Below are 25,453 nucleotides of genomic sequence, written 5' to 3' on the forward strand. Positions count from 1 at the left end.
TAAAAACGTGCCAAATCAAACATGCGGAGGATCCGCTGTGGCGACCCCTAACGGGAGAAGCCGAAAGAAAGTTTTATATAGATACATGAAATCAGTCCTGGAGCAATACAGAAAAGTACTGGTTTGAAAGCCACATGTCTCATGAGTTTATATTTCAAATTTTATGAAGATTTTAATGACAAATGAGATTCCTACAAACATTTATCTGAGACTATGGCTGATCCTTTTCTCCCTCCCACTGTTTGAGAGTCACCTGCTAAACTCAGGTGGCCATTCATACTCTATTCATGCAGTCTGCATATAAATGAATGGCTGACCATTAAAGGCTATTGTTATACATGTTTGGCTATCGATATTGATTTGCCATTCATATTGATGGCCAAGTAGCCAGACAAGCTATTGTTTTACAGTCATGTATTCAGTCACATATTGATGTGCGGCCATTCCAATCTCAGCAACACAAACACACTCACACACTTACTTTTCAAGCATTTCTCTTATAAAAACAAACGGGCGAAAGAAACCTATAACCTTGTATAAAACTGTAAAGGGAGATTTATTGTAACTTACAGATGTAAAATAACATCTCCATGCAGTCGCTGTTCTCCAAGTTTCTGTTCTTACTCCGCCCCCAAGAATATTTTCTACATCGCTGCTTTGTGCAAATCTGAGATTTGTGCGAATCTCACATTTCACTGTTTTCTCTTTTTTTTGTAAACAAAGCGCAGTTAGCATTCGCTATAAACAGCTGTTTGTGCCGAACTAAGACCTGCATCACTTCCTGGTTCGTCACAGCACATTCTGCTTTGACCAGTAAGAGTTTGTAAAGAGTAATAAAACTAAGACTCACAAGTGGGGAATAAAATCCTCCCATATATCGTTAGAATACTTATTGGCTACATAATGCCATAATGCTACTGGCTGGAAATAAAAGGTTTGAAATGATAGGTGGCACATAATAAAAACGTCATGGCACCTGCCTATAGTGGAGACTTAACCAAAGATTCAGCCTCTTTTACTTTTTTTATTATTTTTTATTTTGTGGTCTCAAGCATTTTGTAACACTATATTCTACCAGCCATATTTGTTTTTTACCATCAAGATGTTTTTTTATGCGAAAGATATTCCAAAAGATATTCACAAACATCAGCCGAAGTTTTGTGGCATAAACAAAGGAATAACCATCAAAATTACAACACTATTGTTTGGTTGGAGCAAAAATGCTTTGGGCATGTTCAGTGAAGCTTTATCTTTCCTAATAAACCGGGATTAGCAGCAGTGGATGTGTTTGTGACTCGTTATTACAATAGTAATGTAAGTAGTGAATTTTTTTTATGCATGCGGTTTGTGTGTACTGCTTAAAAACATTCAGCAAATGCATTCGTTATATGTTTCCATTGAATAACAGTGATCTAAAATTGCTGCTTGAGACTTAGAGCTTTAGAATGATATATAGTTAGTAATGGTTACTCTTCTCCCTTTTTATTTAATCTGTTGCTAAACATTAACACCTGAAAACAATGGGATATCGGTCACGTGGGCGCGGTGCTGACGACTAAGTGGAAATGTTTGCTGTTCATTGTAAACTGATTCATTTAAATAATTGATTATTAAATTGATTTTTAAAATCATAATTGTTGCTACTACATTTATGTTGAATCTTTTTTTTTTTTTTATTTCTTTTAAATGTTTCTTAAATGAATACTTTTTAAGTTGAATACAAATATGCATGTATTTAAATTATCGGTAAAACCATACATAACATATAACATGAAGACAAAATGTTCTTAAAGTAATTGTGTTTTTAATTATGTGCATAATCGAGACATCAAACGGAACAAGTACATCTTAAGTGAACATGTCAAAACTGTCAATATTTTGTGTGCGCACCATTGTTATCTAGCACTGCTTTAACCCTTCTGGGAATGGAATTCAAAACTGCACAGGTTGTTGCTGGGATCCTCTTTCACTTTTCAATAATGGCATCATGGAGCTGCTGGATGTTAGACGTAGTGCTTCTCCACCTTTCTCTTAAGGATGCCCCACAGGTCCTCAATAGGCTTCATGGAGACATACTTGGCCACTTCATCACCATCACCTTCAGCTTCCTCAGAGGGCAGTGTGTTTGGAGGTCATTATTATGTTGGAAAACCACTGTTTGGCCCAGTTTCTGAAGAGAGGGCTCTGCTTCAGATTGTCACAGTACATGTTGGTATTCATGTTTCCCTCAGTAAACTGCAGCTCCCCAGTACCAGCAGCATTTATGCAGCCCCAGACCATGATGATACCGCCACCATGCTTGACTTTAGGCAAGACACAATTTTCTTAGTACTCCTCACCAGGGTGTCGCCACACATGCTGGACACTATCTGGGCCAAATAAGTTTATCTTAGTCTTATCAGACTACAAGACATGGTTCCAGTAATTCATGCTCTTAGACAGTTTGTCCTCAGCAAACTGTTTGCAGGATTTCTTGTGAGCCAGCTGCAGAAGAGACTTCCTTCTGGGACGATGGCCATACAAACCGACTTGTTGCATCTGCAAACTCTAAAGCAATGCTGCAGCACATCTGTTTTTTAAGATAGCTGCTGCACCTGACGCACACTTATAGTGTACTAATTTTTGTTAGAAATATATCTATACTCTATACAAGCTGCACATTGACTACTCTAAAATATATCCAAGTTTCATTTCTATAGTATTGTCCCTTTAAACAATATACTGAGTTTTAAGAGAATTAAGAGTTGCTGAAATTTGAGGGGTATACTCACTTTTGTGTGTGTGTGTGTGTGTTTGTGTGTGTGGCATTAGCAATTTACATAGGCCCTGTACAGGTGTTCACAGTTCAAAGTTTTGTCTGTTAACTACTTCCTCATTACACACAGTGCAACCATGTTCCTCATCAGCAGATCAGTAGATGTAGTAGAATATAGTTTCTCAAAATTAATCACATATCAATACAATCATTGCTAAGCTAAATAGTGTGTGTGCTATTGGCTTTTTCATAAGCAAATTGGGCAGTTGTAAAGTTTTGATTTTAAGTTTTGTCATTCATTAGGATTATCATATAGGAGGACAGAGGTATTTTGTGTCATGCCGTATCTGCCTGGCCTTACGTAACCTGTCATAAATGTGGTTGTAAAGAAGGGCTAGTAGACATGATGCACTGTTCCAAAGTGTGTGAGAGACTGTGTAAGTGCTGTGACAGAGAATGTGTGTTATCAGTTTGACTGTTGACCGAAGTGGCAGAGTGGAGCGGAGTGAAGGCACAACAGTTTTCAACCCTACAGAATTTATTCTAGGGATCAAAGAGAAACAAAAGACAATCAGCAGCGGCAGATTGGCAGGTATGAGGAGTGCAGAGAAAAGACACGAAGAAACCCCAAGAAGATTTTTTTGGCTGAAATTTACCAACCAATATGCTTTGGATAAATAATTCCTTTCTTGATTATTATCAATATTTTTAGTAGAAAAACTGGGATGTTCCTAATTTCTTGACAATAACCATTTAAAGAATGCCATCTCGGAACATAATGCCAGTACCTCTACTATTTTTTCACGACTGAATGGACACATTTTGTGGAAATGCTTAATTTCCGTCAGAGAACATGGCATGTGCCCAGAGTGCCAGGTGTTTTGGAGACTGTAGAAGGAACACTAGCTCACTATAGCCCCCTAAGTGAGCTCTCTGAGGTGCAGAACCGCAGGTCTCAGACCCATGGACTGGTGGCTGCCCGTGTGCAGCATTTTGAATCTGGGGTGATTTATCCACCCAGCTGCATATCAGGGAACTCTTCCTTAGATCCTTCCAGCAGCTCATCAGAACTACATGGAGTTACTAAACAAGGAAGCAAGGTACTGATTGTACAGTAAAATATTGTAATACCGTAAACCCTTACAATATATCTACATTCAAATATTTAAAAACAAATAAAAAATGAAGATATTACTGAAGCTGTATATGGACTTATGTAGGCCACATGCAAGAAAAGTGGTTCTGCTTTTAAATATTTGTATTTATGATCTTGGAAGGGAGGGATTGCAAAATGTCTTAAAGTAGACAGTACCTGTTGTATGTTATGGTGGGAAAGTTAGGTGTTAGGATGCCAAGTATACAAGAAATGAAGCCTATTCATCCCCATGTCTACCCAAAAAAATTTTTTATTTGTACAGCGCTTTTAACAATGGACATTGTCTCAAAGCAGCTTTGCACAGATAATGTGGTAATAAAGAATGAACAAGATTGTTTTTATATATATATATATATATATATATATATATATATATATATATATATATATATATATATATATATATATATAAAAACAATGTGTGTGTGTGTGTGTAAGTTTGTCCCTAATAAACAAGCAAGTGGCAACTGACAAGGGAAAACTCACTTATATGGCATAAGGAAGAAACCTTAAGTGGATCCAGACTTAAGAGGGAACCCATCCCCATCTGAGTAACACCAAATGTCCATTTATTACAGCTAAACGATGTTGAGCTGTGCAGTAATGATCAAATGCAAACTGTAGTCCTGAGTCAGTGTAGCATACTGTTAACAGTCCAAGTACAGTTCAAATACATCTTTAAAGCTTGTGTGTTACTCCTTAATTTCATGGATGCCCAGGCCGTTGATGTGAGACCATCCCTAGCTGCAGAGAGTGGCCTCCAATCGAAGAGAACACCATTCAGAGGCAGGCCAAGACGAAGCGGGCAGATGCAAGGAGCGGAGAGGGTCAGGAACACTGTTCACTGGTACCGCAGAAGCATGTTTAACTCGAAAGAGAGACAGAAGGGGGTGACAGGGAGAAAAAGATATGGATTATCAAGTATTATTATTGTTATAAGTTAAGGACACTGTGCAGTTGGGAACTCCAGCAAGACTCACTATTTCGGCATAACTAAAAGGAAGAGCCTGAAGGTATCACATACAAGGGATCTCTGGGATAAGAGATGGCCCGCCACACCACAGTCAACAAACCTGGGTGAATGCGTGAATGTGATGGGATGACAGCATACAAATATCCCAATTCACTGAACACTCCATATTTATGATCTCTCCAGATCTGCTACTTTACCTAAAAAAAAAAACCTACCGATAAAAGGCTTGACTAAATAAATGTTTTCAGCCTCGACCTGAACACTGAGACTGTCTGAGTCCTGAACACCAATTGGAAGGCTGTTCTGTAACTGTGGGACTTTATAAGAGAAAGATCTGCCCCTGCTGTAGTCTTCATTATTACCAATAAATAGCCTGCAAATAGCCTGCACCTTTTGATCTAAGTGTCTCTGGGAATCATAATGGTACAGTAGTTCACTTGGATACTGAGATAATCTATAATCTTTTTGATTATACAATTTCTCTCAATCATGGCAGGGAGGAAGAATTCTTTCATTTGTCTTTCAAGCATCATTGTGTCTCCCTTACTGGTGTGAGTTAGGTTTCTCCTAAATATCTCACAGTTAATTAAAAATGACACATCTACAACTAATGGCTCCTGAAGCAAACTAAGAATATGTCAAAACATTAAGACTGAGGAAAGATGTTTGTAAAGCCTCAGATAAAAAATAATCAAGAAGACAGATAAAAATCTAGTTCAAGCTGAATTTATTTTTATTTTAGTTGATTTCCTGGTTGCTTTGTCTTAATGTTTATTTACCTGTCAAACCCATGCAAGAAACACTTAAAATGCTCCCTATTACAACTTCAATGTCTCTCAAACTGGAAAATATGACTTGTATACCAGGAGAGTTGTTTTTTTTTTTTGTCCAAGAAAATGCCACAATCAGCAAGTATAAGGTAATCCAGAAAGCTGATAATTGTTTTCTCCTTCTCTCTTATACTCTTTTCAGGGTCAAGCACATAGACGGAAGAACATTACAGAGTTTCTTGGTGACACAAATGTTTCTCTGGATTCAGTGTCGCAGTTGAGTGGTTTCGGCACGATTACAAACACAGGGACGGATCGTTGGAAAAACAAAGCTGCCAGCCGCTTCAGTGTTCTTTTCAGCTCCAGCTCGAGCAATGGCTCAATAAGCAAGGTCTGTCATATTCATCTTAGTGTATAATGGTACACAAAATTTTGGTTAATTTTGTTTAATTTTGAAACAGTTAAGAGGAAGAAATGCAAAACAAATTTAATAAAAGTTTATTAATATTAACATTTGTGAACATAAATTGTTCTATATTTTATAAAATGACGTATAAAAATAAAATGGAATTAATGCAATGCATTTATTTTTATTATATTGATTCAATTGAGTAATCGATTATATTGGCACAAATTTAATTGATTAAATAAATATAATATCGTATTTTGACACTACAAACCGTAGTATGTCTGTGGGCAGCTCACACTGGGCCCATTTACTGGCAGGAAATGCTTAGAATGTGTGGAGCTCTAGTGAGCAGTGGCATTTTTTGGTATTTGCCTTTATTCACAGTGACTTTTATATAAAGCAACTGAATAGTTGATGGTAAATTGCATCCATTTTATCCAGAGCAACTTACAAAAGTAAAGTAACTATTAGTGAATACATTCTGATATTGCTTTATTAGGACACAGACTAAAAATATTGTCAGAATAGGTTGTCAATCTAAAACCCTTTAAGACAGAAAATGTTTTTATTAGTTGTGTATTAATAAAAGTGTTAATTTATGTACTGCTGGAATGTAAGACATTGATCATTCATCCATCCATATACCTATCTATACATCCATCTATTAATCTTACAGGAATGTGAACGTGTAGAGCAACTGCAGAGTAAGCTTCATTCTTATACTCTGTTTGGATTACCCAAGATGCCTCAGCAGCTCTCCTTCCACAGAGACTCCTGGGAGGAAGAGCCTAATCTTGAGATGGAGGAGAGCTGGAAAGAACTTCTGGAGAATCCTGAGGTAAATGCACATAATTTTTTATAAAGTTTTCCAACAGCGCTATAGGTTTTCTAACTTATCAAATCTTAACACAGCCTATTTTATTCTAGTTTCTCATTTAAAAATACCAAATTCTTCATTACTCAGCTGTTATGTGTGCCGTATTAAATTTTTATTGTGTGAACATGACATTTACTATGATACTACCATGGCGGGATGATTACTATAATGACACTTTGGTGACAAAGTGCACAAAAGACAAATTCATCATAAAACATTTATGATATTATAGCCCACCATATACACAAGAGTAATGCCACAGATAGCAAAGTGCTACTTTTGAAGAAGAAAATCATCTTTATTTTAGTTGAATTTGAAGGCATGATCACTGTTATTTTAGCCTTTCTATGTGTCTGGTTTTGGGGTAGAAATAAAGTTGATGTCAAGTCAGGAAGCTTTTATTGTAATTTCAACCATATATAGCTGACGCAGTACACAGTGAAATAAGACAATGTTCCTCCAGAACCCTGGCCTCCAGAACGCTAGAGCTACATAACAGAAAAAACACAGAGCTAAGGACTAAAACACAGAGCTAATGACTGAGTGCTTGCCACATAAAGTGCATAGTGTACAACCTGATACAAACAGTGCAAGACAAGACAGTGCAAAGACAACACAAGCAAGTGTAGGACAAAAACACAAAATAGCGCCGCCAGTAAACCTACTGTGCATTATACAGTGCAGTGTGCAAGAGAGAACTGGATACAGGAGTGTACTTGTAAATAACACAGAATGTAACAACACTAGAATTACTGACTTTATTTTCCTGAGGTGTGATTCACCCCTGCGGAGATTTTCACAGTTCTTCAGCTCGATTCTCCTCCTGCTTTTGTTGTGCAAACCACCCAACACCTGTGAGGCCTGGCACATTTGCATTTGTTTACTGAGACTGAGAGAGCCTAGTGAGTTCAGGAGACCCACGAGGGCTTGAATTTAGAGCTTGAACTAGCAGAGTTGTCTTCAGCTTTACTGTTAAATTCTGCATATCCTTGTAAAGGACCCTTAGTTGTCAGAGTTCCTCCAGAATGGCCGCCTAATCTTCACGGAGTTGCTAAATCTCCTGTGATGTCCTAGGCAGTTTGAACTACCAGTGGCCATTCGACATCGTGCAACCTTTCACTTAGCACTGACCATTCAGCAGAGTCACTCAGCACTGACCATTCAGCAGTGGTCACTCAGCACTGACCATTCAGCAGTGGTCACTCAGCAGTGGCCTTTCAGCATGCATTCTGCATCAGGCAACCTACTGAACAGCAGCTAAGATAGCAGGAATCACCTCATATACGATCAGTTCTATACCCAGTAAAGTTGAGTGTTCTGAATCCTGTACCATGTTTTGACTGACACGCTGGGGCGATTACAATACCCTGATCAGCGCACACCAGATAGTGAAAATCCTAACATTTTGTCCTTCGAGCTGGATGGGAAACCTTCCTAACAATTGGTCGTGATTCTGTCCATTGTGACTGTGTATGTAAGGGAGTGGCATTGCATGACTACAGCACAGTGCTGTGCATAAAAGCAGACTGACCCAGGCGGGACAATCATTTCTTCCTCGCATTTTTGAGAACGCACATCAGGATGGCCTCCGTTTCACTGCCACGCAGGAAGAACGTCTCCGCGCAACAGGCTTTGGCCTGGCTTTAGGAAATGGACGAAGCAGACTCTGATGGAGGAGAGATTTCATTTGTCCAGCAGGCCGCTGATACCTCCTCAGAAGAATCCGAAAAGGAGACGGAACAAGAATCCAACATGCCTCCACGGAAGATGCACCGTGGTACAGGGAAGCCCTGTCTGAGCCAGACTGCAAAAGACGGCACTGTGTGGGTAGAGGAGGACATTGGAATGCCCAGTGCAGTAGCAAATGACTCGTGCTTCACTGCGCAAGCTGGACCCACAGAGTCTGCTAAGGTTTGTCATTGCCATAGTACATATGATATTTATATAAACCCATTTAGAGTGAGGTTCATGTAAATTTACCATTCTCTATTTGTTTATCTTCAGACAACACTTTCGATTTGATGACAAGGAGACGCAGGTAGAACGGGTGAAAACAAATTTGATGCAATCTCCTACATCTGGACACGCTTCAACAAGAACTGTGCTGAGAGTTTCACTCCAGGAGAACACATGACCATAGATCAGACCTGGGCAAACTACGGCCCGTGGGAGATGTAGGAGATTGCAGCAAATTTGTTTTCACCCGTTCTACCCGTGTCTCCTTGTCATCAAATCGAAGGTGTTGTCTGAAGATAAACAAATAGAGAATGGTAAATTTACATGAACCTCACTCTTTGTACTCTTTGTACTTTGTACGCCCCTGTCTGGCCCGCATAAGGCCAATCATAAATTATAAGGATGCACCAAAAAATCGGCCACAGGAAGTTTTCTGGAGAAATACCTAAAATCACTGAAACAACACCGCCGAAACACAATTGTAATGACACAATAAAAAAGCGCAGCATGCACACGGTTATCTGGATAAAAGCCAACATGTCTGCGGTGTGGACTTATTTCAATATCTCGGAGAAAGACCCACGGATAGTGATTTGCAAAACATGCAATGCTGAAATTTCAAGAGAGGATGTATCTGCAAAGCGTTTCTCCACGTTGGATTTAATTTATCACCTGTGATGGTGCCAAGGAAAAAGGCATAACACAAAAAATATGAATGCCTACATTTTGCACAAGGCATGCACAGGGTGGACAGGCAAAAGAAGATTTTTCTTCTGTCCTCTGAGCTACTCTGAGTAAAGAAATGCAAATGTGCTAGGCCTCACAGGTAATGGGTGTGTTTGCACAACAAAAGCAGGAGAACAATGGAGCTGCAGGCCTGTGAAAATCTCAGCAGGGGTGCTACTAGGTGTGAGGGCCAGGGAATTTACGCAAATTTGCGCACATTTAGTAAAGCTAGTGATAAAAGGTTGTGCAAAACAGCGATAGCAGCAGTCAAGTGAATGTGCAAAAAACAGCATTTAAATAATATATGGGTGGTACTGAAGACACGGATGTATGAGTATGAGTGTGAGTTTGAGTTCAGTTTTGTAGCAGCTCAGTACACACAGTTGAGTGAGGGTGTGAGTTCAGTTCAGTTCTGTGTGTTGAGGAACCTGATGGCTGGATGTGAGGCCCGAATGCTTTGGAATTGTTTCCCTGATGGTAGGAGAGTAAAAAGTTCAATTCAATTCATTTTTATTTGTATAGCGTTTTTAACAATGAACATTGTCTCAAAGCAGCTTTACACAGATAATGTGGTGATTAAAAGTAAATATGTTCTTTGTAAGTAAGTTTGTCCCTGATGAGCAACTGTGGCAAGGAAAAACTCCCCGAGATGGCATAAGGAAGAAACCTTGAGAGGAACCAGACTCAAGAGGGAACCCATCCTCATCTGGGTTGCACCGAATGTCCAAAAGTATGTGTAAGGTGTGTGTGGGGTCATCCACAATGCTGTTGGCTTTGCAGATGCAGCGTGAGGTGTAAATGTCCGTGATAGAGGGAAGATTCTGATGATCTTCTCAGCTGTTCTTACTATCCTCTGTAAGGTCTTGCAAATCAGAGATGGCGCAGTTCCCAAACCAGGCAGTGATGCAGCTGCTCAGGATGGTCTCGATGGTAGAACATGGTCAGGATGGTAGGAGGGAGATGGGCTTTCCTCAGGCTTCTTAGGAAGTAGAGACACTGCTGGGTTTTCTAGGTGATGGAGCTGGTATTGAGTGACCAAGTGAAGTTCTCTGCCTGATAAACACCAAGGAATTTGGTGCTCTTGATGATCTTCATGGAGGATCCATCGACATGGGACAGTTTGGCCCTTGCTTTTCATAAGGCCGTCTTGTCCCTTGCTTTGAAGGCGGAGTCTCTAGATTTTAGCAGCGCATGCACCTTAGCGATCATCCATGGCTTCTGGTTGGAGCCTGTGGTGATGGTCTTGGAGATGGTCACGTCATCAATGCACTTTCCAATGTAGCTAGTTACTGATGATGTGTACTCCTCCAAGTTGATAAAACTGCTATTGGTTGCAGCCTCCCTAAAAAGTGGTCTGTATGCTGAGTATGCCAAGTGGTTAAGGCAGTGGCCTTTGGATCCAGGGGTTGTGGGTTTGAGTCCTGGACATACCAGGCTGCCAGCCTTTGGCAAATAGCAACCCAAACAAGTAACAAAACTGCTATGGAAACGGCAAGTGAGCCATCAGGCCCTTGTTGTCCAATGCGACTAATGGTCTGGTATACACTGACCAGGCATAAAATTATGACCTTATAACATTATGACTTGTGAGTGATTGTCTCTTCATCATGGCACCTGTTAGTGGGTTTGATATATTAGGCAGTAAGTGAACAGTTTGTCCTCAAAGTTGATGTGTTAGAAGCAGGAAAATTTGGTATGTGATCAAGGATTTGACTGTGTTCGACAACTACCAAATTGTAATGGCTAGACAACGTGGTCAGAGCATCTCCAAAACTGCAGCTCTTGTGGGGTGTCCCCGGTCTGCAGTGGTCAGTATTAGTCAAAAGTGTCCAAGGAAGAAAGAGTGGTGAACTGGCGACAGGGTCATGATGACAGGGCCAAGGCTCATTGATGCACGTGTGGTCTGATCCATTAGCTGAGCTACTGTAACTCAAATTGCTAAAGAAGTTAATGCTGTTCATGTTTGATGGGTCAGGACTGTTTTGGAAGGAAAAAGGGGACCAACACAATATTAGGCAGGTGGTCATAATGTTATGCCTGATCGGTGGTCATTAAGTAATGCCTGTTAATTGTATTATTAAGCATTTATCCATTGTTAAAAGTCAGGATCACAGTGAGAGACTTGAGGGGTAGACTATAGCTGATGATTTTGAAAGACTACTCTTCCAAACAAAAAATGTTAGATAATAACTACCAGACTAAGGAACCTGTGCATTTTAGATGCCCTCAGGAATGTCTTTCTTACAACAATTCCAAACGGCTTCTGTTTAATTCACATTTCTTCATAGATAGGTATTTTGTGTCTATTGTGTCTATCATCTTTTTCCATTTAGCATTTCCAATGCCTTGCACAGCTTGCGTAGTAAGTTGATGACAGTTCATACAGATTCCTCTTACTCAGTTAACCTTTAATAATCTTTTTTACTGTATTTTTTTACACAGATATTAACTATAGGACAATGGCACCAGCAGGAAGCAATCTGGGAACTACTGCAGACAGAGTCAGCTTACATCAAGAACTTACATGTCATCACAGATGTAAGCTGTACTTCCAAAATATTGCATCACCTAATGCTTCAGTTTTCTTTGTACTTAAATTAATAAAGCTTTTCAATGCTGTGTGTGTGTGTGTGTGTGTGTGTGTGTGTGTGTGTAGTTGTTTCTATGTGGTTTGTTGAACCTACAGGAGAGTGGGCTACTGTGTGATATCAATCCTTCACGTCTTTTTGGAAACATCCAGGAGATTGTGCATATGCACACTTTGTTCTGGGCTGAGGTCCTGCTACCTACACTGGAGCGATCTAGGCAGAGCCGCACTATGCTAAACCCTGTAGACCTGTGTCAAGGTTTTAGTACTGTGAGTACACACAAAGAAATTCAAGACCAGTTCTTCATATGTTTACAATTTAAAAGGTAACCTGGAAACAGGTGCATTTTCCCTTGTGTAAAAAAAAAATGTTGTTGCTAGATGGAATCAACTTTTGCTTATTTTTTCATCCCAACCCACTGAAGTGTATTACCTATAAGTATACAACAGTGTAAAACAAGGCCTAATTTTTGCTACAACCTAGCATGGAGAATAGTAAGTTCTATTTATGCCTTCCTAGTCATCAGATATGAATCGAATAAAATTTGTTTCACATGTAGGAGATTCACAACATGTTCCTGAAATATATGTAGAAATTGCTTTATGCAATTATATTATCAATGCACAATAATATCAAAATAAATTAACCTTGTGTTTGCAATCTAGGCTGTTAATTAAGTGCAGCAGTTCCACCCATCATTCATATAGGGTGTCTACTAAATGGCATAAATGTCAATGTGAATATAGTGCTCTGAATAAAGTGCTCTGTGAATGTATGTCTGGGTTACTGGTGGAAGTGACCTAAACATAACATGAGTCAGTTTGTAACTTATGTATGCAAGTTTCTTTTCTTTTTTTCATATTGATTCTTTTGATATAGTATCTATTATAGTTTTTTTTAGTTTAAGTATTTTTTTTGTTGGTATTCAAAAACCCAGCCATTGATCTTATGTTTTAAAGAAAGATAAGAATACTACTTTACTTTAATTTACTTTGTACAGAATAGAAATGGAGAAGGAGTGTGCTGGTACAGATCTTTAAGCATAAGGGAGATGTGCAGATCTGCAGTAACTACAGGGGAATTAAGTTGATCAGTCACACCATGAAGTTATGGGAAAGAGTAGTGGGAGCCAGGCTGAGAGAAGAGGTGACCATCTGTGAGCAACAGTATGGTTTCATGCCGAGGAAGAGCACCACAGATGCCTTATTTGCTTTAAGGATGTTAGTGGAGAAGTATATAGAATGACAGAAGGAATTGGATTGTGTATATGTGGATTTAGAGAAAGCATACGACAGGGTGCCGAGAGAGGAGCTGTGGTACTGTATGAGGAATCAGGTGTGTCAGAGAAGTATGTGAGGGTGGTGCAGGACATGTATGAGGACAGTGTGACAGCAGTGAAGTGTGCAGTAGGAACAACAGACTGGTTCAGGGTGAGGGTTGGACTACATCAAGGATCGGCCCTGAGCCCTTTTCTGTTTGCAGTGGTGATGGACAGGTTAATGGATGAGGTCAGACTCCCTGGACTATGATGTTTGCGGATGATATTGTGATTTGTGGTGAGAGTAGTGAGCAGGTTGAGAAGAGCCTGGAGAGGTGGAGAAATGCGCTAGAGAGAAGGGGAATGAAAGACAGTAGGAGTAAGACAGAGTACATGTGTGTGAATTAGAGGGAGGGCAGTGGAGTGGTGCGGTTGCAGGAAGAAGAGGTGGAGAAGGTGGAGGAGTTCAGGTACCTGGGGTCAACAGTGCAAAGTAATGGAGAGTGTGTTAGAGAAGTAAAGAAAAGAGTGCAGGCAGGGTGGAGTGGGTGGAGAAGAGTGACAGGAGTGATTTGTGATAGTAGGGTATCTGCAAGAATGAAAGGGAAAGTTTATAGGACTGTTGTGAGACCTGCAATGTTGTATGGATTAGAGACAGTGGCATTGAGTAGAAGACAGGAGGTGGAGATGGAGGTAGCAGAGCTGAAGATGTTAAGATTTTCGTTGGGAGTGACGAGGATGGACAAGATAAGAAATGAGTTTATTAGAGGGACAGCGCATGTAGGATGTTTTGGTGACAAGGTAAGGGAGGCGAGACTGAGATGGTTTGGACATGTGCAGATGAGGGACATGAATTATATTGGTAGAAGAATGCTGATAATGGAGCCACCAGGTAGGAGGAAAAGAGGAAGGCCAAGGAGGAGGTTCATGGATGTGGTGAGGGAAGACATGCAGGTAGTTAGTGTGAAAGAGGCAGATGTAGAGGACAGGGTGGTATGAAGACGGATGATCCGCTGTGGCGACCCCTAATGGGAGCAGCCGAAAGAAGAAGAAGACAGAATAGAAAATAATTTTTAAGGTGTGTGTGTGTGTGTGTGTGTGTATGTGTATGTGTTTGTGCACTGGTGGTGGTTGCTGACTAATCGATTATCAAAATATAAGATGTAGTACATCACGTTTGAAAGTTAACTGTTGAAGAATAATGCTTCAAAGAGAGAATGGAACGGAGAAACACTTCAAGCTAACAGGCTTGATTAAAAAAGGGGGAAAAAATATGCATTGGTGTGCAAAAACCACAACAGTGACTTAAAAAAATGAATCATTTACTGCTGCTGTTATTTGCTGCTTTAAGATTTAATGTTTGTTCGCATCGTTTTAATTAAATCCATCGCTCTGTTGCGAGCAAGGTGATTGCAAAACCTGATGGTCACAAGTCACGACAGAACAAATCCAGTGAGACTGTCCAAAGGTTAGCAAACAGTTTACATAATAGCACTTCATTTAACTGTACCATTTTCACATGATGAGGATTATACAATTTCTTCTTACCGTGCTGATATTTCGCCTTCGTCCGTATTACGAGTGTGTTTTCTTTTCATGTGCTCGTGCATCACTAAACTTTGCATAATTTGCAGGTTACAGTCTTTTTTGCCCTGGATGACTTTGGACGCACACTTTTTCCTGCTGCCGTTTGACCTGTAATTTCCGCCGTTTCACAGGCAGCTGGGTTATCTTGCCGTCACACTAACCTGTAGCTTGAGCAAAAACGCAAAAGTATCAATAGTGCTAGCATTAGCTGCTAGGCAATTCCTGGTTAGCTCCTAACACTAGCACTATAGCTTCTTTAGCATTTCCATGCATGCATAAAACAAATCTTATGGTGTGGAGTGAGTAGTCACAGTAACACTGCGCTAACTTTACTTTCTTTTTATACCCCTGGTATTGTGGTGGAGACTAAACAACTTGCGGTCTGCCGCTTAATACGTTCCTGAGGAAAGTCTGATTTTAGTCCATATTCTATTCAATTCAATTCAATTAATTTTTATTTGTATAGCCCTTTTAACAATGAACATTGTCTCAAAGCAGCTTTACACAGATAATGTGGTGATTAAAAGTGAATATGTTCTTTACAAGTAAGTTTGTCCCTGGTGAGCAAGCCGATGGCGACTGTGGCAAGGACAAACTCCCCGAGATGGCATACGGAAGAAACCTTGAGAGGAACCAGACTCAAGAGGGAACCCATTCTCATCTGGGTTGCACCGAATGTCCATTTACAGCAAATATACGATGTTGCGGGGTACAGTGATGATGATCAGAAGCGAAAAGTTGTCCTGAGTCAGTGTAGCAGACTGTTGACATTAACTACAGTCCAATCCATCCTCAAAGCACCCGTTCTTACTCTGGAATTTCATGAAACCACCCAAGGCGTTGTTGAGAAACCGTCCCAAGCTGCACAGAGTGGCCTCCAGTCGAAGAGAATATTATCCAGAGGCAGGCCTGGACGAAGTGGGAAGATCCATGGAGGGGAGAAGGGGAAGGAACAGTGGTCACTGGAGCCTCAGGAGCATGTTTAGAGAGAGAGAGAGAGAGAGAGAGAGAGAGAGAGAGAGAGAGAGAGAGAGAGAGAGAGAGAGAGAGAGAGAGAGAAGAGGGTGACAGGAAGAGAAGGATATGGATTATTAAGTGTCCTTATTGGTGTATGAAAGTTAATGTCACTGTGCAGTTTGGACTCTGGCAAGACTCGCTATGGCAGCATAGCTAAAAGGGAGAACCAGAAGGTAATACAGACATGAGGGATCACTGGGATAAGAGACGACCCACCACACCACCGTCAACAAACCTGAGTGAACATGTGAGAGTGAGGGGACGACAGCATACAAATATCCCAGTTCACCAAACACTCTATATCCATGTTCCCTCCAGATCTGCTCCTTTACCTAAGAAAAAATCTACTGATCAAAAGCTTGTCTAAATAAATATATTTTCAACCTCGACTTGAACACTGAGACTGTGTCTGAGTCCCGAACACTGATTGAAAGGCTGTTCCATAACTGTGGGGCTTTATAAGAGAAAGATCTGCCCCCTGCTGTAGTCTTCATTATTTGAGGAACCAACAGATAGCCTGCACCTTTTGAAGTAGGCGGTGGAGGATCACATTGGTAAAGAAGTTCACTCAAATACTGTGGTGCGAGACCGTTAAGTGCTTAATACGTCAGTAGTAGTATTTTATAATCAATTCGAGATTTGATTGGGAGCCAGTGTGGACTGATTAAAACAGGGGTGATGTGGTCATGTTTCCTAGATCTAGTGAGGACTCTTTCGGCTGCATTCTGAACTAACTGAAGCTTATTTATTTACTTACTTGAACACCCAGACAGTAAAGCGTTACAGTAGTCTAATCTATAAGTAACAAAAGCATGAACTAGTTTTTCTGCATCCTGTAACGACATCATATTTCTAATTTTAGCAGTATTTCTAAGGTGAAAGAAGGCGATCCTGGTGATATTATTCACGTGAGCCTCAAAGGAAAGACTAGGGTCAATAATAACACCAAGGTCTTTGTTCATGTTCCGCATGAAAAAAAGGATTGTTATAGGTACACGTGAAAACATTCCACTTTTATTTCCAAATTAAAGATTTATGAAGGCCTATGTTAGCAGTATGTTTTTAAGGTAATTTCCTTGCTGAATGGTGAAATTTTCCAATTAGATGCATAGGGCAGATGGATATATTGCTCTGCAACAAACATTTTTTTCAAACCTTTAAATGCATGCTGATGTTAATGTATACTGTTTAAATTCTTAAAGAATTATGGTATGATTAAATTCTGTGTGTTTAGTTTGGTTACAGATTTAGACCTTACATCCATTACTGCTTGGAAGAGGAGAGCTGCATGGAGTATATGCGTACATTACTGAAGGAGAATGAACTCTTCAGGCTCTATGTTACAGTAAGAGTTTCATAATCAGCACGGCTGGCATATGTGGTACAAAACCCATGATTTAGCTCTCTTACTAGTATTAGCTAGTTATTAATTAGTATTAGTATTACGAAAAGTAAAACTGATAATACAGTGGAACCCACTTATCTTGACCTTGGTTAACTCGACAACCCTATTAAGTCAACGTTTTTGAAGTGGAACCGCCAAATTCTCGCTTTGTCTAAGCATTTTTTATCGGTTATGTCGACTTTATGTCGCCAAACCCTAATATCTCGAGCACAAGGGGGGTAAAATTTGCCATTTAACGTCAGTTATCTCGATCGGCGCTGTGCAGCCGCAGAAGAACTCGCGAAAGTGGCGGAAAAATCAAGGCTTACAGCTGCTTACAGGTGTTGTATACTGGTGAATCTCTGCTGTTAGTTAGTGCACATATGCCTTTTGTTGTTAAATGTTATGCGATGAGCTTGATAGGAGCGCAGCGCAGCGCGGAACGTGGGATGAGCAGCAAAAGCATAGAATGAACAACGGCAGGATTGGGGGGGAATCCGCGATGTGCTTTGGGAAGAAAAGCGCAGCCGTTGAGAGAGTGCCGGTGGGAGGATACGCATGAGCGATAACAACGACCGCCATGAACTGACACATATACCAACAATAACGGACGGTGAGAGTGTGGAAGTTTAAATACGAGCTGGTGGTGAGTGCTAAACGAGCACCATATGTGCGCGATTGAAACCGGGAGCTTCAGAGAAAGCGGCCGAGAAAGCACCTGACATGCTGAAGGGGGCGTGGCCGGTGGATTCCTGACAGTTAACAAACATGTATTTACATTTTTATAGCATGCCTTCATCAAACAAATCGCAGAAACGCTGTTGTATAAAAAAACCTCAAAAAACACATGCATGCACATTCTCATTTATTAACGCACATCATGTACATAAAGAAATTTCAAGCACGTTAATATATTGCCGCCATATTGATTTTCGTTTATATCGATCATCTGTTATCTCGATGCTTTTTGGCAACCCCCTAGGACATCGACATAACCGGGTTTCACTGTACTAGTATTAATTAGTCTTAAATTTAGTCCACAAGGATACAAGGAATGTGATACTGTGATGATACAGTGATAAGTAAGATGTATCCAAGATTTTTGTAGTCATTAAAAACCCATAAACTCCTATGACTCATAAGGCAATAAGGTACATTTTATTTATGAGTTTGTTAGTTTAGTCCATGAGCAGTACTAGAATTTTTGTGTGTTTAGACCTTAGTACTGGCAAACAGTCACTACTGGAACCTTCTCCTCTGTAGCCTCAACTGCTGAGCCCTATGTTTCAATACATTTGTATAAAATTAATTGGCCAGTTTTAGAAATATGTGTAGAACAGTTTGGCTCAACTGTATGAATTACTAATCTTCAGGCTAGAATTTTTTTATTTTATTTATTTTATTATTAAATAGAGTCCTAGACCTTTTTTTTTTTTTTTTTAATAAGTGTAGTAGAGGCTATTCCATTTCGATTGTTTCTGACTGTGGATTGTTTTGCAGTGGGCAGAGACCCATAAACAGTGCAGTCGATTGAAGCTGACTGACATGCTGGTGAAACCTCACCAGAGACTCACCAAGTACCCACTACTACTCAAGAGCATACTGAAAAAGACTGATGAGCAGATAGCTCGTGAGGCCCTCTTCAGAATGGTAAGTAGGTGCAATATATGTATAGAGTGAACTTGTTACATCTTATGACAAGCTACGATACATAATTGAAAAAGAGGTTCGGTCACATGATGCTGTATGTTACTTCAGGTAGCTTCTGTCGAAGGCTTCATTAACAGTGTGGACTCTCAGATGAGACAGCGAGAGGAGAAACAGAAGCTGGCAGCCATTGCTATCCGTATTGAGGCCTATGAGCCAGTGGAAGGTGCTACTGATGAGGTAGAAAAGGTGAGAAAATTCAGATAAATCTAGAAAGAGCACTGTCCTGCTAAATTCTGATCATGTCACTTGTCATGATATATTGTATTCCCCAGATGCTCAAAGAATATAATCAGTTTGACCTGACAGCTCCTGTGCTAGGTGCCTTGGCAGACGAAACACGTCAGCTTTATCTGGAGGGAGCACTGAGGATGAAAGAAGGCAAGGATAGTAAGGTAAAAAGTCAGTTCTGTAATTGATTCCGCAAATTTCTGCTAATATTGTGAATACACACTTCATTTAGCCACACGGCATCTATAATATTACAGTTCTGCTAAAAAATAAAGCACAACTTTCTACAGTCTACAGATGTTAGTGTATGCTTGGAACTTGTCCAAAAAGGATTTTTTTTTTAAATATTGTCCAGGTCTCCAAGAGCACAAAATTGCCAATGAAATTGGTAGAGAAGGGTGCCACTCTCAATTACCCCTATTAGTCAATGGCTGCGTTTGCACTTTGCATTAACATGTGGCCTGTATCCGGATGTTGTCCACATACACATTGAAAAGAGAAGCGTAAACACGCTTCTGATCGGAATGTTATCCGATCAGCGTATTCTGGTCCAGAGGTAGTGGAGGACTCATCATGATCGGATCTCAGTGTAATGTAAACGCAATCCAGCCATCGTCTCTGCATTCGCAGGTCGACATCATGCAAAACCTCGTCCCCTCCCTACCAATGCACGTAGCTGTGTGGTTTTGCGGTACAACCGAAGGCAGAGTACATCGCAAAAATTAGTGGTAAGTTTGCCTGCGCACCCTAAAGTTGCAGAACCATTCATTCGAAAGCACATTTTTCCCACTACAGCTGGCAACGTTCTCGGAACCACATGTTTGTTTTTAACATTTAAACAACGGAATCCATGCACCTAATTTCTTATTGCAGCCGCCTTGTCCTTCTCATTTTGCAGGATTAATAATATGTCCCGCAACTAAAAATGATTATCAAAAGGAAACCCATCGCCTGCAGACTTTTTTAAATATTGTGCTGAAAAGACAGATCTGATAGGTTATCCAGAAGTCAGTTGATGTTGCAAAGTGAAAATGCGGTGTGTCATTATTGACTGATGAGCCGATATGCTTGATCAGATCATGGTGATCGCATGTTAATGCCAAGTGTAAACGCAGCCACTGTGTCACTAGTTCCTCATGACCATCAATACGCTCATTCAGGCATTGGTGGATAGACCTTTTCTCTGAGTGTGATATGTTGACATGATGTTAAAGATGTTGTTAGTTGGATTTAAGTGGCATGGAGGAAGCCTTTGCCTTCTTAGTTGGTAGCTAAAGAAAATAAGAGGAAAAAATAGCACTTTGCATAGCACATTTGAACCCTACATATAACTCTGCTCATACATATTTTTGCAAATCTTTTTTGATGTTTCTTTTTAGATGGATGTGCATTGTTTCCTGTTCACTGATGTGCTGTTGATTACCAAGCCAGTAAAACGTGTAGAAAAGGTCAAGGTGATTCGGCAGCCACTGATCATTCGTAATATAGTGTGCAGGGATTTGAAGGACTCAGGAGCCTTTCTCCTAATCTACCTCAACGAGTTCCGCAGTGCTGTAGCCTCCTACTGCTTCCAAGCTAATAGTGCCACTCATAGATGCAGCTGGGTACAGGCGATTTACAATGCTCAGGTATCTGGATACTTATTAGGCACACCTTCAAACATTCAGCTGTTGAAACAGTTATCCACAATACATACAATTCCAGAAATAGTGAAAAAACATGACTAGCTCCTTGCTATTTTATTTACTAAATGTAAAGACATACAAATGCAAAGATAACTGGTATGTGGTTAAAAAGTCTATTTTTATTAGTTACCAGCCCAAAAGAAGGTCAAAAATTCATAACATCCCATATTTCAATCTACAGATTTAAAATGTAAATTGTGAAAAGGGGTGAATTATAATCAATGTGGTAAAATCAAACATCATCTGTTTAGATGAACTTTTTGTCCGATGTAAAATGTTTTATTTATGTAGAACCAACTTGAAAGGCTTTGCTCTGTATCAATGAGGGCTGAGAGAGATGAGGAAGAAGAGGATGAAATGGAGAGCAGCATTTCCACATCCAGTTCCCCGTCTTTTCAGCATAAAGAACCACTACAAAAAAGGTAAGGAATAGAGCTCTTTAAAAAAACAAAACAAAAAAAAAACTATATTAGCTCATTTTGTTTTAACATAACATAACATATAAATAAATTATACATTGCAGCAACAGACATTTCAAACATTTTAGTCTTTTCTTATGTCTTTCCAGCAGATCCTCTGAGATGCTCTCAGTTGTCTTAATGGAACAACCTGATGAGGTAAAAAGACAATTGCTCTTGGACTCGGAACAGGTATCTCTTCAAAGCGCTCTGTATTCTGATTCATCATTCACAAAAGATGCACTTCCTACTGATAACAATCAAACTCTGAAGATGCGGAATGATCTGGTAGCTATCAAACTGGATCCTGAAAGTCGTTCTAGGTCTATAGATAGTGATTATGGAACACTCTTGCCCGAATCTTTTATCCCTATTTTGGACCTGAAGGAAGGGATGAAGAGAGAGCAGAGGGAAAGAGAAGTGAACAACACTGGAAAAGTAGAGGGGGCCTATGAGGAAGATGATGAAGCAGATGTTGGTGGTAATGCAGATGACTCCATTGCCTGGAATGGCTCACAGATCACTGTTAAGGAGACCAAATTTTTCGGTGAACAATACAACCTTCAGCAGGCGCAAATGGAACTCTTGCAACCAAAGGCTCCTTACAATGCCTCACAAGAGTGTTGCTCACCAACATTATGGCGCCATTCACCCATCCATACACGTACAGAGAACTTTGCCCTCAGGTCGTGTTCTGAGGATAATCTTCTCCAGTGGCTTTCTTCCCCCGTGGATTATTCCAGGATCAGCAACCGCAACCTTAGCAAGAGCCTGACACAGCTCAGTGGAAGCAGTGAGCACCTACAGGCCAAACATGGGCAGTCCACAGACCCCAGTGCTCTGTCAGATAAAGTCACAGATACTCTAATTAGAGCAGAGGACCAAATTTTTCACCGAGCCATGAGTTTTTTTAATGAAGAAAATGTGAGAGTGTGTGATTCAGTGGCATCACAGCAGCTTCACCTGCATAGAAAACTGACCAAAGCTCAGCTACAAAGGATGAGGACCACCATGGTGCTTAACTCAACCCTCACAGCCTCGTAAGTCTTAAATTCTAATGCTCCATAGATAAAGAAGCCCAAATGTAGAGGGAATAAGTAGCAGAGCTAATATACTTTTTGGTTTGTGATATAATTTTAAAGCTGTTATAATTGTTGTCTTGCTTCAGATGATCCTAGAATGTTGAGTAGTAAAAGTCAGTCAATCAATTACAATTCATGTTTAAATCAGAACTGTCAATAAATTAAATTATTTAATCGTAATAAATTGCATAATTGTCATGCGTTAACTCGTGATTAATTGCAATTTACCGTAATTTCCAGACTATTAAGCGCACCCAAATATAAGCCGCACCCACTGAATTTTACAAAGATTTTTATTATGAACATAAATAAGCCGCACCTGTCTATAAGCCTACACTGTCTACACTGTAGTCTAATGAACTTTACACAGGCTTTAACGAAAGACAGGTGTAACAGGTGAAATATGTTGTGGCTCCTTTAAGAGCAGAGCAGCATTTTGAGAATAGGCTGCCGCCACATTTTTCTGGTATTACTGCATGTGTGCAACACCGAGGAATATGTCCTTATTATTTTCTGATGCTCATTTCTAAGTTTCTTTGACTAACCCGTAACGCTGTTGCCAAGAAAAAAAAAATAAGCACGAGTTTTGGAAACCTGTCTGTGCTTATATGATTTCTGTTGCAACTGGAATTAGCAAGCTATCCCATGACCCTGATTTAACGTGTTACAACGGCTTTTATCTAAACAGTAACCTACCAAGAAAGTCATTGTTCACTGTCTTCCTCCTTCCTTTAACAATTTCTCTCTGGAGTTTTTCTTTTGGCATCGTCGTGCGTTTAAAAATCACCATCTGTGAATCTTTTCTCCTGATGCCATGCAGCTCAGAACACAGGTGAAGTGCGTTTTTTCATGCCTGGTTGTTTTCAGCATGACGAATGATTTGCATTTCCTGTAGACAGCCGAGTGAGCGACAGGTAAAACCTCATCCATATTTATGATGTGGTGCAGCCCGATTCAGTGGGAGCGTCTGATTTAATATAAAGAGTTTTATTGGTTAACCTGAACCTGTTCAAAAATTTCATTGGTCTAATGTTATGGGGCTCAGTTTTTTGGCTTGAAGCTTGTGAAACCGGAAAAAAAAACAGGAAAAATCCATAAACTAGCCGCTTCGTTGTTTAAGCCGCGGGGTTCAAAGCATGGGAAAAAAGTAGTGGCTTATATTCCGGAAAATACAGTAATTTAATTTCGGTACTAAATGTAGCTTAAATTAATACTTTTCACGTTTTTAACACTCTAATCAACAAGGGTGTAGGCAGATATAGATGCTTTATGCAAATGTATGTTTAGTATTAGTTAAACCAAACTCAACATTGAGCTAGAGGTGCAATATTTGTTTTGAGGATGTTGATGAAGAAGTATAGAGAAGGTCAGAAGGAGTTGCATCGTGTGTTTGTGGATCTAGAGAAAGAGTACAAAAGGGTGCCAGGAGAGGAGTTGTGGTATTATATGAGGTGTGTCAGAGAAGTATGTGAGCGTGGTGCAGGACATGTATGAGGACAGTGTGACAACAGTGGAGTGTGCAGTAGAAACGACAGACTGGTTTAAGGTGGAGGTTGGACTGCATCAAGGATCTCCTCTGAGCCCTTTCCTGTTTGAAGTGGTGATGGGCAGGTTGACGGACGAGGTCAGACAGGAGTCTCCATGGACTGTGAAGTTTGTGGTGAGAGTAGGGAGCAGATAGAAAAGAGTCTAGAAAGGTTGAGGTACACACTGGGGAATGAAAGTCAGTAGAAGTAAGACAGAGTACATGGGTGTGAATTAGAGGGAGGGCAGTGAAGTGGTGCGGTTGCAGGGAGAAGAGGTGGAGAAGGTGTAGGAGTTCAGATAGCTGAGGTCAACTGTGCAAAGTAATGGAGAGTGTGTTAGAGAAGAGAAGAAAAGAGTGCTGGCAGGGTGGAGTGGGTGGAAAAGAGTGGCAGGAGTGATTAGTGATAGTAGGGTATCTGCAAGAGTGAAGGGGAAAGTTTATAGAACTGTGGTGAGACCTGCGATGTTGTAAGGTTTGGAGGTGGGGGTGGCAGAGCTAAAGATGCTGAGATTATAATTGGGAGTGACGATGATGGACAGGATTAGAAACAAGTTTATTAGAGGGATGGTGCATGTAGGAAGTTTTGGAGACAAAGAGAGGGAGGTGTGATTGAGATGGTAGAAGAAGGAGGAAAAGAGGAAGGCCAAGGAGAAGGTTTAAGGATGTGGTGAGGGGAAGACATGCAGGTATTTGGTTTGAAAGAGGCAGATGTAGTGGACAGGGTAGTATGGAGAAAGATGATCCGCTGTGGCGACCCCTAACGGGAGCTGCTAAAAGAAGAAGAAGAAGAAAATACTCAACATAAAGCATGAAGACAATATTTTTGAAAATGTTTTAAAGTAACATTACCTAGAAAATGTAATGGATAAATAATCCATTCCACACACCCAAAAATATTCATAGAATTTTTTTTTTATTGTAGTTAATGTACAAATAATTGTCTCTAATGTATCTGAAACAAATAACAATGATAATTACAAAATGTAAAGTAAAAATAATGTAAAGTAAAAATAAAACAAATTAACCTGTATTTTACCTTTGAAAAGTGTCGTAGCTGGCAGAAGGTAGAAGGTTTTAATTTAATGCTTGATTTGAGACTTGATTTAGTGATTAGAAATTATTTGTATAATTTTTTTTATATCTGAGTATGGAAAGGACATTGTAAATAAATGTGTGTTGTGAGGGAGGTTTTGATTTCGCTTTTTATATTTATTTATTTATATAATAAAATAAAAATTTTCAAACAGAATTTGTGCGTAAATAAATTTGTGCCGTTAAAATGAATGAGTTAATGCATTCGTTTTGT

At 40.0% G+C, this 25,453-nt stretch overlaps 1 protein-coding gene across 9 annotated transcripts in view; it reads left to right on the top strand.

Annotated features, from left to right (window-relative positions):
• Nucleotides 1-25,453, top strand: part of plekhg5a (pleckstrin homology domain containing, family G (with RhoGef domain) member 5a) — a 52,308-nt gene that overhangs the window by 25,417 nt on the left and 1,438 nt on the right. For 6 of the 9 annotated variants that reach the window (XM_046874800.1, XM_046874798.1, XM_046874799.1 and 3 more), the window contains 11 exons: nt 5,857-6,045; nt 6,740-6,901; nt 12,065-12,160; nt 12,279-12,479; nt 17,307-17,417; nt 18,957-19,106; nt 19,215-19,352; nt 19,439-19,558; nt 20,774-21,022; nt 21,371-21,501; nt 21,648-22,577. In XM_046874800.1, coding sequence (XP_046730756.1) covers nt 5,857-6,045; nt 6,740-6,901; nt 12,065-12,160; nt 12,279-12,479; nt 17,307-17,417; nt 18,957-19,106; nt 19,215-19,352; nt 19,439-19,558; nt 20,774-21,022; nt 21,371-21,501; nt 21,648-22,577 — 2,477 coding nt within the window. Of the gene's footprint in view, nt 1-3,238; nt 3,856-5,856; nt 6,046-6,739; nt 6,902-12,064; nt 12,161-12,278; nt 12,480-17,306; nt 17,418-18,956; nt 19,107-19,214; nt 19,353-19,438; nt 19,559-20,773; nt 21,023-21,370; nt 21,502-21,647; nt 23,402-25,453 lie in introns of those variants that run through there. The other 3 variants (XM_046874803.1, XM_046874796.1, XM_046874797.1) reach the window with 3 other exon arrangements.

Source organism: Silurus meridionalis, chromosome 19 (genome assembly GCF_014805685.1).
Source record: "Silurus meridionalis isolate SWU-2019-XX chromosome 19, ASM1480568v1, whole genome shotgun sequence".
In the NCBI taxonomy this organism is placed as follows: Eukaryota; Metazoa; Chordata; class Actinopteri; order Siluriformes; family Siluridae; genus Silurus; species Silurus meridionalis.